This window comes from Dromiciops gliroides, chromosome 4, assembly GCF_019393635.1.
Source record: "Dromiciops gliroides isolate mDroGli1 chromosome 4, mDroGli1.pri, whole genome shotgun sequence".
NCBI classification, from domain to species: Eukaryota; Metazoa; Chordata; class Mammalia; order Microbiotheria; family Microbiotheriidae; genus Dromiciops; species Dromiciops gliroides.
In genome coordinates, this window is record NC_057864.1 from 396,275,377 (window position 1) to 396,288,897 (window position 13,521).

The following is a 13,521-nucleotide window of genomic DNA, read 5'->3' on the forward strand; positions in this document are numbered from 1 at the left end:
TGAAGCAGATAGTGTTAAGTGGAGTCACATAGCTAGTAAATGTCTAAGGCTGAATTTGAACTCAAGTTTTCCTGACTACAGGCCCAACACTCTTTCCACTCTACTACCTAGCTGCTTTGTAATAGGATTACAAAGGAAACCAATTATATTAAACACAGCTATCAAAATATTTTTAAAAAACCAACAAATTCATGGACCTCAGGTTGAGAAACCTTGGTAGGCATTTCCCTGGGCAGGCAGGTTATTAACTTGCTGGCTTATTTAAAATCTGCTTTTCTAAGGTCCTGTTTGTCTCATGTAAACAGAGATCATATTTGTGTCAATAACAAACCTAATTAAGCAGCCCAATCAAGAAGAAATTGAATGCAAGACAGTTGAGTGTATTTTTTATCAGGATGATGAGAAGCAACAACCAAATTTAGTGTCAAGAAGTACAAAAAAGGTACGAGCTTAAATTTCCTAGTGAGAGTAGTCCAAAATGAAGCTGAAAGAAGATTCCATGGGAACTGCAGAAGTAGCCTGATACCTCACTTTTTTTTTTGCTTTATTTTTGTGGTGTAGATAAAAAATAAGTGGTTTTTGTTTTTCTGATTTTCAGGATCTGACCTGCCTTTTTGAATTGTACTTAGAACCACTTCAGAACGAAACATTTCTTACACAAGATGAGGTGAGAAATCCTTTCTTTTGTTTATCTATGGTATCACAACAAAGTCATCACCCCCTGACTTTCTATTAAATTTGATTCCAGGAAGATACTTATCAGATGAGCTGCTTATCAGATTTTGAAACTGGAAGCCTTGACAGATCCTTGATTTTATATGTGTGTTAACTTTGTTCATTAGATTCTTACCAAAGATACTTGGTGCAAATATTTTCCCCCAGGAGCATCCTTGTAGCTAATTTGATTTTGATAATCTAAAAACTTTTAGATTTCATGTAATCAGAATCATCTCTTCTCATATTTTAAGTATTTAAAATTTTTGGTTAAGAATTTTACTCCTAGCCACAATTGAATGAATGAATGAATGAATAAAGCATTTATTAAATACATACTAAATGCAAAGCACTGTGCTAAGCATTGGAGTGACAAATAGAAAAGATAGTCCCTGATCTTAAGGCCTTCACGTTCTAATGGATGATACAGAAAGATTCCCTAACTCCTCTGAATTGTGGTGCCTCCCCCCGCCCCATTATTTTCTATGTATTCCATATATAGCTTGCCTTGTATATATTTGTTTGCATGTTGTTTCCCCTGTGAGATTGTAAGCTTCTTGAGGGCAGTGACCATCTTTTGCCTCTTTTCATATCCTCATTACTTAGCACAGTGCTTGGCACATTGTAGGTACTTAATAAATGTTTATTGATTGTTTGAATATAACACAAGTATGGAAAGATTCAGCTCAAATGGAAAAGCCACAAAGTCCTTAGGATGGAGTGGCAAAGCAGATGTTAATGCTTCTTGAATGCCTTTTCCACTGATAAAACCATAGTTTCTGATGTTGAACCATTTGATAATGCCAAGGACTTTGGTGTCAAAAACTTTCTTTTCTGGGTTTTCAGTAGCTGTGGCTATGGCACTTGTGAGAACAGTTTTGAGGTTGCATCGCCATAGGAATGTTTCCTAGGGTGATGCTAACAGCACTGGCCTTCAAGCATCGATCTTCTCATAGTTCTTGGGTTCAGGATCCTTGGCTATTTCCAGCAGGACCTGAGGGTAGATGTTGGTCAAGATGGTGGCGCTGGTTTGACTTGCTCCGTATCTGCTGCCTTCGCTCTCTTCTTCAGGGTACCTTGCTGCTTCAGCTTGGCTGGCATGCCTGTCCTGTTTGGGGCAGTTGATGGGTTTGGGGTGGTTGGTGGGGTTGGCTGGCCCTTTTTCCACAAGAGAAATGTCTGCCACTCCCATGGCTCCTGTGACATTTTGACTCTTGGTAGCAGTTGGTCAGCAGTTGTTGCTATTGGTGATGAGGAAGGTGGGCCACCTCTCCATAATGATTTTTCCCATCAATGATCTCTGAGCTCAGTGGTCATCAGAACTGGACTAGAAGCTGGTATGGTGGTTTGAGGGGCACTGCTGTTCCCAAGGGTCTTTCACTGTCTCCAGTAGGGTCTGAGGAGAGATGGTGGTCAGAGTGGTGCTGGTGGTTTGATTTGTCGGCACATACTGCCTCATCTCTCCCCGATGGGTGCCTTCTCACTTCACCTATGCTGGTTTGCCTGCTAGATAAGAAAGAAACCACCATCTATTTTCCACCCAATTTTTAAATGATTTGGAACTCATTGTGGTATATGGCATAAGATGTTGGCCTAAACAATTTTTTTTTTGGCAAATTGTTTCACTGGGGATATGTTTAAAAGTGTAATTCAGAATTCGATTTTTAGCCATTCATTTGGTAGCATTTCTATCAAGGTATACTTTGTGGTTATTCATTAAAATAAAATTTATATTTATAATTTATAAGTATGTATTATTTTATAATTTATAAAATAAATTTCCCTCATTGGATGTCAGGATATAGTTATATGAACTTTTCACTGTATGATATATTATCTGGTAGGAGGTTTTGTGAAATAGTAGGCACTTAACAGATATTGAATGGAATTGAATAAAAACAAGTCAATAGTTGATTTTGAAAATATCAAGTATCAAGATTATGGAGAATCGGTGTGATGTAATGGATACAAACTCCTCAGCTTCAGAGTCACCAAGACCTAAGTTCAAATCTTGACTTTGACACATAGTACCTATGTGACCCTGGGGTCATGCTGTAAACTGAAGAATAGGTGATTATCTGCCTTGGCAAAAGGAGTTTCCTCATTGGGAGTTTCTTAGACCAATGAAATTGCAACTCCTGAAGTGGAGAGGTTAACAATCTTTCAGTAAAACTCAACAAACACTAAGCACCTCTCATGTGGTATTTAAATGTGTACGCTCTATCTGTTGCAGATGGAGTCCCTTTTTGGAAGTTTGCCAGAAATGCTGGAGTTTCAAAAGGTGTTTCTGGAGACCCTGGAGGATGGTATTTCTTCATCCTCTGACTTTAACAGACTTGAAACTCCTTCCCAGTTCAGAGTGAGTATTTTGGATTTGCTCTTCCAAAGAATAGTCGGGTTCTTGTAGAGAATTCTAAAATGAAGACTCACATTTTAATAACATTTTGTGTTTTCTGAAGAGATTTCCACACAAACCTGTCTATAAGGTGCTGTAGGTTTTATGTTTCATTTTGGAGCTGAAAGGAACCTCAGAGATTGTCCCTGCCAATGCCCTCAACTTATAGATGAGGAAATAGAATCCCAGAAAAGCCAAGTGACTCACCCAAAGCCACATGTCTGGTATAAGCGATAAAGCTAGAAATCTTCTGGTATTTGGGTATAAATGTTAGGCAGAACAGTATCCAGGATAAGGGTAGTGTGATAGGAAAAGGAAAGATCCTAGTGGATTGAACAATGGAGGGTTTGGCCAGTTTTATCCTGCTTTAGACACTGCCAGCAGTTCACTGGGCAGGTCACTTTTTCTCAGTTTCCTTACAAGGTTGTTGCGAAGATTTATGGGAGTACTGAATGTAATAAAGGGCGCTGGAAGCCTTAAAAATCCTGGACAAAAATATGAGTTTTAAAAAGAAATCCATGAGAAGCAGCATGGTGTAATAGAAAGAGGCCTGGACTTAGAATCACCGGCTTTGATTCCTACCAGCTGTGTGACCCCTGGCCAAGTTACTTTGGTATCTCTGGGCCTCAGTTTCCTCCTCTGTAAAATAACCATATCACCTGCTTTACAGTATTTTAAGCCTTAAAGTCATCATTACAGCATGGAAAAAATGATTAATGCGAATAATTAAAACCTCTATTTAGTTATGACTAAAGTCTCTTTTCCTACTGAAATCTTTATTAGAATAGCTAAAGGGGAAGCCAGGTGGCACAGTGGATAGAGCACCAGTCCTGGATTCAGGAGGACCTGAGTTCAAATGTGGCCTCAGACACTTGACACTTACGTGTCCCTGGGCAAGTCATTTAACCCCAATTGTACACACACACACACACACACACACACACACACACACACACACACACACACACACACGAATAGCTGAAAAAAGTATATATTCCAGTGGAGATGCTGATAAGGACTGAACTGCCTGAAAGATGGGCAGTGGGACTTAGGAGGGAAAGAACAGAACAGGGCAGCCTTATTCCAGACTAAACGATCTGTATACATACAAAAAAGATATGGGATATTTGCTTTAGGCCACTTATTTCTTTGAATATGGCAACTATGCTTTTAACCTGACTCTATCCCGAGCAAATACTTTATTGTAAACTACTAACATTCATTAAACTTAGTCTTACTGTGAAGGGGGAAAAAAGTGCTCTAATATATTCTGATTTTTTTTTCTCCCCTCAGAAATTACTCTTCTCCCTTGGAGGTTCTTTCCTTTATTATGCAGACCATTTTAAATTGTACAGTGGATTCTGTGCCAATCATATTAAAGTACAAAAAGTTCTAGAGAGAGGTAAGTGGCAATTCTGGGCAATATTCCCATGTGCTAATTTCTTTTACTGATGTGATAAATGGAAGGTCTGTAGTTAGCAAGATGAGGTGGTAGGGGAAGGAGGTGATATCCTTATGGACTTCATCTTTTGTTCTGTTAACTTACCTTCCCCTTCCCCTGCCACCAATTTTTCAGCTTCATTTTACTTGGAGTCTTCCTCCAATTAGAATGTAAACTACTTGAGGGCTAGGATTATCATTTCAACTTCTATTTGCACCCCCAACTCATAGCACTGTGTCTAGGATAGAGTAAGCTGTAATAAATGCCTGTTGACTTGATTTGCCTGTGGCTTTGGTCTTGAAAGTGACATTGAATAGAAAAAAATTCTAATTAGCTTCTACTCAAAGGACAATTATTAGCACTGGGTAGCAGCTAATAACTAAATATCTTTGCTTTCTGTTCTACAACAATGTTTATATTGCTCTTCCTTCTTTATATTCACATTCCCTAAACTAACTTCCTACCCAGATTTCAGGATAGGAAATCATGTTAACCCCAACTCTTCTTTATGAGCAATTTAAAGTCAAAACTTCTAGAGATATTCTTTAAAGGCAAAAAGGCTCAGAACCAGCTGGTTTCCCATTACAATGAAAATTTCTTTGTGAGAACTGTTTGGAAAAATCTCACATACATCATAGTCCACTCTAGATCAGTTATTATTAAGACTTTCCTTTTCAAAGGTCAAATATAGTTTCATTTACTCAACATTTTATGTGGAGAGAATTCTGCTTTTCAGGTAGTCATTTATGACAAGGGACAGGGCAAATACAAAATAATGTGTGAGGCTTTATTTTTCCACCCGAATCCTTCCTACAAGTAAACCAATCTAGGGAATCATTTTTGTGTGTCAGTAAATTTCTTGCTTTTTACCTATTAATTTCCTCATGAAAATGCTTTTATTAATCCCCTGTTTTTTATTTATTTAAAATTCAGGTGGCAAATTCTCCATACTTGAACTATCTGAAGAAGCCAAATGTGATTTTACTTTTTACCTTTGTGGCATCCTTGTTAAGATGTTTTTGGACTTTGCTAATTGGATGCTGTGACATAGTTATGCATTGATTTATTTTTTCACCAGAGGACATATTTGAATAAATAAAATGTGTAGTTAATGAATTTGAAAACATAAATATATACCAAACACTAAAATAGCAGTAAGTACTAGAATCAGGAAGCTTCTACTTAAATTAATTCATCAATATAGTTCAGGAAACATTTATTAGGTGGATTTATGATGAGAATGACAACATCCCTGCCCTCAGGTTGCTTACAGTCTAATTGGGTGAGATATGATATACCCAAATATACAATATGATAAAGGTGTAGATATCTAAAGAGTTATCCTTGTTTAATAAGGTGATCTGGAATTGCAATTGCAAACAAGAGCTTATTCTTTTGTCTCATGACTTACAGCTAAAACAGACAAAGCATTTAAGGCATTCTTGGATGCCCGAAACCCTACCAAGCAGCATGCCTCCACACTGGAATCATACCTCATTAAGCCCGTTCAGAGAGTTCTGAAGTACCCTCTGTTGCTCAAAGAGCTAGTGTCCTTGACAGACAATGAGAGTGAGGAACACTATCACCTGACAGGTAATGGGACCACTTTCTCATATTAATGTGCTTTTACAAAAGGAAAAGAATACATGTGGCTGTGTGACTTTTCTCTACTCCCTTCCTTGTAACTGTATTCTTCCTCCCCACCAAAATGATTTGTAAATCTGTTAATTGTTTTAGAACAATTTCAGAAATGTTGGTAACATTTTGGACATTTTTTTGAACCCGTGATGATAGAAACAGATGAAGCCTAATGAAGGATGGGATTTCCTGGCTCTATTGTATCTACATTCAGATGATCCATAATGTTGGGGGAGGCTCCATCTTGTGGAGGTCTACTGGCAAAACTCAATTTAAAACAAACATTTTGCAAGAACCAAATGTTTATGCTTTTTGGATGCTCATCCTGGATTTTATTACTTCGGATGATTTCAGAAATCTAGAGTTTATAAATATATGCCATTGATTGCAAATAATATATAAGCAGTTCTTTTAGATATGAAGGAGAGTGGCTTGTTAATAAGCAGAAGAGACATCTAGCCTGCTCTTCACCAAGCTATACTTTTAGCTCGAGGAGATAAAGAAAATCACCAAAGAAACAATTTATCATTAAGCTTTATCTTTAAGGAGTAATGGGGCAGGGCAGCTAGGTGGTGCAGTGGATAGAGCACCAGCCCTGGAGTCAGGAGGACCTGAGTTCAAATCCAGCCTCAGACACTTAACACTTACTAGCCGTGTGACCCTGGGCAAGTCACTTAACCCCAATTGCCTCACTAAAAAAAAAAAAAAAAGAAAGAAAGAAAGAAAGAAAAAGAAAAAAAGGAGTAATGGGGCAAGATTTTTAAAATGGCTGAATTCATCTTACTTTTTAAAAGTTAGTCATGCTTTAATGTTCAGAGCAACAAAAACTGTGGCATACCTTTTGGGGAGAAATATATTGATCAGGGTTTCCTTTGAGATTACAACTTTTTTTGTCATTCAAGCTAATTCCTAGATGAAATTATATACTCCAGTGGCTATACTACAGTGTCTAGGAAGTATCTAGTACAATTGTGACTATTCAAAAGCGATAGTTAAAACCTTCTAACCTTCCCACCAGACATAATTTTTTTCAGTAAGAACCGAAGCCTTTTTTGTGTTACTATTTTCCCATGAGTCCCTCGTAGCAATGCAACCCATGTAACCTCTGTTGATCCTTATTTATCCCAACTTCCATGACCACTAATGAATTAAATCCCCAGAGTTTGGTTATATCTTCTCTTAGTGTCCAGAGATAACCATGATGGGTCAGGGGTGATTGTCTAATGACATAAATTCCATCCCTCACTTGTGTGCATTTCTACAAGATTATCAGTTAAGAATCATTTAGCCAGCTAGCCTTATGTGATTTTGAGAAAGGCACATTTATTAAGGCAGTACATTAAGAACAATTGTACAAGACATGCCCCCAAAGGTCTGTAACACATATACAGCCTGAGGAAAAGTGGGCTCAATTTTGGAGAGAACATATGGCAAAAAGGTGAATTATGGACTCTGGTGTCTGGAAGTCCTTTTGTTCTATTTGTAGCTTTCTTTCCTTGTCCTGAAGAAGTTCCCCTTTAGCCCAGTGAATCTGCTTCCAGAAGGCACTTCTGCCAGCCAACTGGAAATGCCTTTTAGGACACTGATGGGAAGGTGAGAAGTTCAGCATCCTCTGGATGTGTAAACCTTAAAGCTCCATATAAATACCTGTTATTATTCATCGAGTCTTTCATTTTACATATAGGGAAGTTGAAGTTCATTGCCAAGGATCACAGAAGAATTTAATGGCAAGGAAAGGACTAGACCTTGGATCTTCTGATTCCCAATTCAGTGCTTTCCCACTAAACCATGTCACTCATATATACTGAAATTAGCAAGTTTTAGGACAGAAATTTACCTTTAAGATTAAGAGTAGCTTTTACTTTTCAATTTTATTTTTCAATTGGCAAGCATTTACTTTCACACCCTTCAAATTTTAAAGGAACAAAAGAAAAAGAAACCCGTTACCCATGCCAAGTGTGCATAGTCAGGAAACCCAATCTCCCCATTTTCCTGAATGGTAGTCTTTAAAATTGTTACTGTGTTACTGTGGATCATGAGTGTGCTGCTAGCTGATCCCTGATGTTGGATCAGTTATGAGGTATGTTTATAATTCATCATAATGCACAATAAATATCTTGGAATAGTGGCTTAAGATGAAAGTGTATGATTTGAGAACCTCCAGAGCGTTGCCACAAGGCAAGGCTGACCGATGCTGCTGTGTTTGTACTGGCATCCATCTTTATTCCTGGCTACTTTTAGAGGCTTCATGTTATGACTAGGGATGGCTTTAAAACACACCACGGTAATTCATTCATATTATACAAAAGATAAATGGCATTTGTTTTTAATACTGCAGAAGCACTGAAGGCAATGGAAAAGGTAGCAAGTCATATCAATGAAATGCAGAAAATATATGAAGATTATGGCACTGTGTTTGACCAGCTTGTAGCAGAACAGAGTGGGACAGAGAAGGAGGTAAGGCTTTGGGGCTCTCTTGTGTATTGTGTTTGTGCAGGAGGGGCCTGACAGGTCAGCTCATCTCAGAAAGTCATCACAAATTGATTTATAATTGACCTCCCAGAAGAAGTTAGATGACAATTGTAATAGTCCATTACTAGTATATATAAGAGGAAAGCAATGGAGCTCTTCCTTTTCAAATATATTTTAGACTCTGTGTACTCCAAGGATTAAAATTTTATTTCAATAATGTCACCTTCTTATTTGTCTTTTGCAAATCACAATTTTAGTGCATGAGAAATTTAAGCTTGAATGTTGGTTCTCAGGGAACATTGTTTGGTGGACATTGATTAGATTTCTCCTAGGGCCAAGTCCTGTGAAACAACACTTGGTTACCTGTCCTCAGGGTACTTAGACTAAGTTCAGTAGGGTGATATGACACATAGAGCTCAAAGGACTGGACCTATGCTTTCAGTGACATAGGGAGCTCCCAATGAGAAAACTCCCTATATCCAGGTGGGGCAGCATCTCGTCTGTAACTGCTAGTCTTAGAATTGAGAGGTGAAGTTCCTTACCCAGGGTCACATAGCCCATAAGTATCAGAGGGGGATGAAGACATTTTTCTATTGTTCAAGCCAGTTTTCTGTCCATTGCTTCTCATGACATATGATTCCACATAGGGAAATACTGTAATAAAAATAAGTACATTGGAGAGGTGCACCTTTAAATGCTGTGGTGATATACAATGGGAATAGTTGATTATGGACTGGGGGAATCTGGGAAGGTTTCAAGGAAGGATTTAACATTTGAGTTAGACTTTAAAAGATAGGGAACAACTCAACAGATAAAGGACACATAAGGTGTAAGGAGAGTGTGAACAAAGCTTTAGATATGTGAGTGCATGGGGCATATTTAGGGGACAAGTAGTTTTTTGGGGGGTGTAGTGAATAGAGTTCTGGGCCTGGAGTCAGGAAGACTCATTTTCCTTAATTCAAATCTGGCTTCAGACACGTACTCGCTATGTGACCCTAGGCAAGTCACTTGCCTCAGTTTCCTCATCTGTAAAATGATTTGGAGAAGGAAATGGCAAACCACTCTAGTACCTCTGCCAAGAAAACCCCAAATGGGGACATAACTGAAAACAACTGTACAGCAACAACAAAGTTCAGTTTGAGCACAGAGCATAAGTATGAGATAAAGCCAAAAAGATAGAACAATTCAAGATTATTGAGGGCCTTGAATCCTAGGCAAAGGGTTTTGAGTTTTCCGTAAGAGTCAGCAGGAAGCTGCTGAAGATTTGTGTGCAAGGAGTAACGTAACCAAATATTGTATTGATTTAACGATGGGTCAGAAACACTTAGCGAGCCCCTTCTGCGTGCAAGGCTCTGTGGGAGATACAAAGAAGTAGAATAGTCCTTTGCTTCAGTGAGTTTACCACATAATTTGGGACCTAAGATATATCCTCATTGAAAATTAAATAACAGTTCAAAGAAATAATGGGCAAATATCCAATGTGTGATGGGCCCATTGCTTCAGGAATTCAAAGTAGAGGGGGATCAGTGTTGGACCACTGGGGCAGTTGGAAAAGGCTTCATAGAACTGGGGGTCAGAACTTAAGGTAGGTTAGAATTAGACAACAGAGAAGGGAGGAGGCCATTCTGCACTGTGGGACTGGTTTAAGAAAAACCAGGAAAGCATGAAAGGTGAATTTTAGATAGACCAGTCGGAGAAGAAGAAGGGATTATATGAAAAATTGATGGAAGATAGAATGGAAAGATTGGGGCAGGCTTATAGAGGGAATCTGGGGAGGTGATTGTAAATAAACAGAACATTTCACTAGCTTATCATGTAAATGTTTGCCTTGGTGGACATTTAATTGGCTTAATTTTTTAAGCTTGAGGGTTGGAAGGAGAGTGCCTGCTTATTTTTAAGGTTAGTATAATTAATAAAGACTATGATCCTTAATTTAAGTGTTGAAATGGCACCTATCCATCCCAAAAGTGAAGGAGAAGAAAATGGGGCACAAAAGGTGGGAGCTTAAATGGATTTTAGCTTGAGGTAAGAAAGAATAGTCTAAGAGTGAGAGTAGGAATAGGAAAGAAAGAGGCTGCCTAAGTAGGTTGTGAATTCTCGTCCCTGGAGGAACTGATGCACTGGGCAGGAAGTTAGACTAGATGGCTTCTTGGGCTCCTTCCAGTACTGAGATTCTGGATTTCATTTCTGTGCTCTTTTCTGCTTGGTACATAGCTGTTTTTATGTAACCCTGCTTTTAACCTTCTGACAAGGAACAAAATGGCCTAAGGAGAAAGAGACTATTTGGAAGCCAGCAGGAGTTTTAAAAACACTAATGTCCTAATTCTGTCAGCTCAGGCCTCATAATTTTTGTTAATAGGCCTGCAGAGGTTTATGAATTAGTGAAGATAAATGCACTTGATCCTGGACCGTGCGTTAAAGACTAACCTTCAGGTCAGTGTGGACACTGCAGTCTTATTAATGATGATGCACGTGCATCATAAGACTCGTCTCCTAGGTTTATAGATTATAAACTTTGTGATAGATCATAATAAGAGGAAATGCTCTCACAGATTATTTCCCCAATCAGCTCAATATTCTCTAATACTTTACATGGCAGAGGAGGTGTTGACTTTCACTCGTAGAGGGGTTCTCCTCATCTGGGGGTTCCCTATAGCAATGAAATGTCAGGCCTAGTCCCTGTCCTCTATCACTCACTGTATTATATTCATGGCACCAATCTTAAATCTTAGGTAATTTCAGAGGGCATGATAGTGTGCCTGTAAGTACAACTGGTGACACAAAGGAAGATGGAATGAAGCTGAGCGGTAATTGTGTATTTTGTTTTTAATGACAATACAGGTTACAGAACTTTCCATGGGAGAGCTCCTGCTGCACTCTACAGTTTCCTGGTTGAATCCTTTCCTGTCTCTAGGAAAAGCAAGGAAGGATCTTGAACTCACAGTATTTGGTTAGTATTTAGTTAAAGGCTCAGCCTCTTGAGCAGAGAGGGCTGATGGTGAATAGAGAGCCCAAATCTAGCAAGCCCACTAGATTAGCCAACTGCCTGATTTTGATGTGGGAGTTCGAATAGAGCTCCTTGTCATGGTTTGAGTTAGGAAGTGGCGTCATGTTGGCCTTTGCTATTTTAAAGGATGTGTTAGAGTCTTATCTACATACTTATTATCTTGTCCTCATCTTTCCCTCCCTACCCTACTTTCACCCCAAGCTGTTCAGCTTGGTCGTTCTTACTAAAAGTGATAAGAACAGCTCTCCTGAAGCTGTTTAGAAACCTGCTCTCTTATTAGCCTGCCATTTTAAGCTTAGCAAAGTTCTCCCAAGGACAAGAGAGCAATTGGAGATGGTGTTTAGTTACTGCAGTGAACACTGAGTGCTCATCTCCTCCTCTCCCCTGCCCAAAGTCAATGCCATGTTCCATTTGAGAGAATAGCTTTTAAATAAGCAGGTTCTTCTGCATAATTCAAATACGAACAGAAGGAAGCACTATCTTTTGCTTCATATCCTGGCATAGTTTGATATCTTATAAAATAACATTTATTTTGAAGGGTTTTGTTCCACTTTGGTTAATTCCTTTTCTTTTCCTTTTTAGTTTTTAAGAGAGCTGTCATACTGGTTTATAAAGAAAATTGCAAACTGAAGAAGAAATTGGTAAGACTTGAAATAATCATCATCAAAATTATCTTTTGCTATGTACCTGACCTTCATTCTTAGACCTTAAAGTTAAAGGCATGTATTAGCTGGTTTTACTTATTCCTGACATAGCTAAGCAAATTGCATGCATGAGGCTACTGTAAATCTTGGTGTCTCCCCCCAGCCCCAGCCCCAGGTAAAACATGTCAATTTTTAGCAGTTGTGGAGAAGGGCCTATAGGGTAATCGTTATGTCACTGTTAGGGACTGTGTACATTAGGTCATTCCTAGTGTCAGAAAGAACAATGAGCAGAATAAATGCAGTGTAATGGTGGGGAAAAGGGTGGGGAGAGGGAAGGAAGGAGAGAGAGAGAAAGAGAGAGAGATAGAGAAACAAAAAACTATAAATGTAAGGCAAATTATGACATTAAAAAAAAGATTGGTGCTTATGTATAACTGACAAAACCAAACCCCAGCAGGAAATAGAATGGAGATAAGCCAAAGAAAAATGAAATGTGTGTTTTGCTCTCTTTTGCTTCAGCGTGTTGTCTGATTATAACTACGAAGTTAAAGAGTTCCCGAACTAAAAAATCTTATGAAAACAAATGTTGAAAACTATCTTTACATGTAACTGGAAAATAATAAAACACTTTTATGATTAAAAAAAAAAAAGAGTTGCTGAGAATATTTTCCCATCAGGACATTCCCATTGCAGTACCCAGCTGCCCACTAGGTGTTCCTGGGCTTTAGAAAGTATAAGTATCTAAGACATGTGATGTATCAATCAGTCAATCAGCATTTATTAAGTATTTATGGGCCAGGCACTGTGCATTTAATAGAACACAGGGCATATATTAACATATTAATAATAATTTACAGTTCTCAACAGAGCACAGAAGTTATCCAGAGATGCTGTAATTAAATAGCAACAGAGCAAGTGTGTAGTTCAAGAACACCAGGCTGGGAATCAGAAAACCCAGGTTTAAGTTCAGGCTCTCTTATACACTATCAAGGGATAAAAGCAACTGCTTTACCTGCTCATGGGGTTGTTGGGAGATTCAGTCTATGACTTCATTAGTCTTATAGACTCCCTCCATCTACTATACCATACATATGGAAAATATACAGAAAAAGTGAGAAATACTAAGGGCTCCATTTGAAACAGTGGTTCAGTTATGTATGTGTGTGTGCACATTCCTGATCAATATGCACCAAAGTAAAATATACCTTCA

General features: G+C 38.4%; 1 protein-coding gene across 5 annotated transcripts in view; it reads left to right on the forward strand.

The window, feature by feature from the left end:
- The window catches only part of TIAM2 (TIAM Rac1 associated GEF 2), a 297,053-nt gene that overhangs the window by 272,716 nt on the left and 10,816 nt on the right, over positions 1–13,521 (forward strand). For all 5 annotated transcript variants that reach the window (XM_044001912.1, XM_044001913.1, XM_044001911.1 and 2 more), the window contains 7 exons: positions 599–667; positions 2,948–3,073; positions 4,403–4,511; positions 5,964–6,143; positions 8,527–8,645; positions 11,502–11,610; positions 12,250–12,308. In XM_044001912.1, the coding sequence (XP_043857847.1) occupies positions 599–667; positions 2,948–3,073; positions 4,403–4,511; positions 5,964–6,143; positions 8,527–8,645; positions 11,502–11,610; positions 12,250–12,308 (771 nt within the window). The remainder of the gene's footprint in view (positions 1–598; positions 668–2,947; positions 3,074–4,402; positions 4,512–5,963; positions 6,144–8,526; positions 8,646–11,501; positions 11,611–12,249; positions 12,309–13,521) is intronic.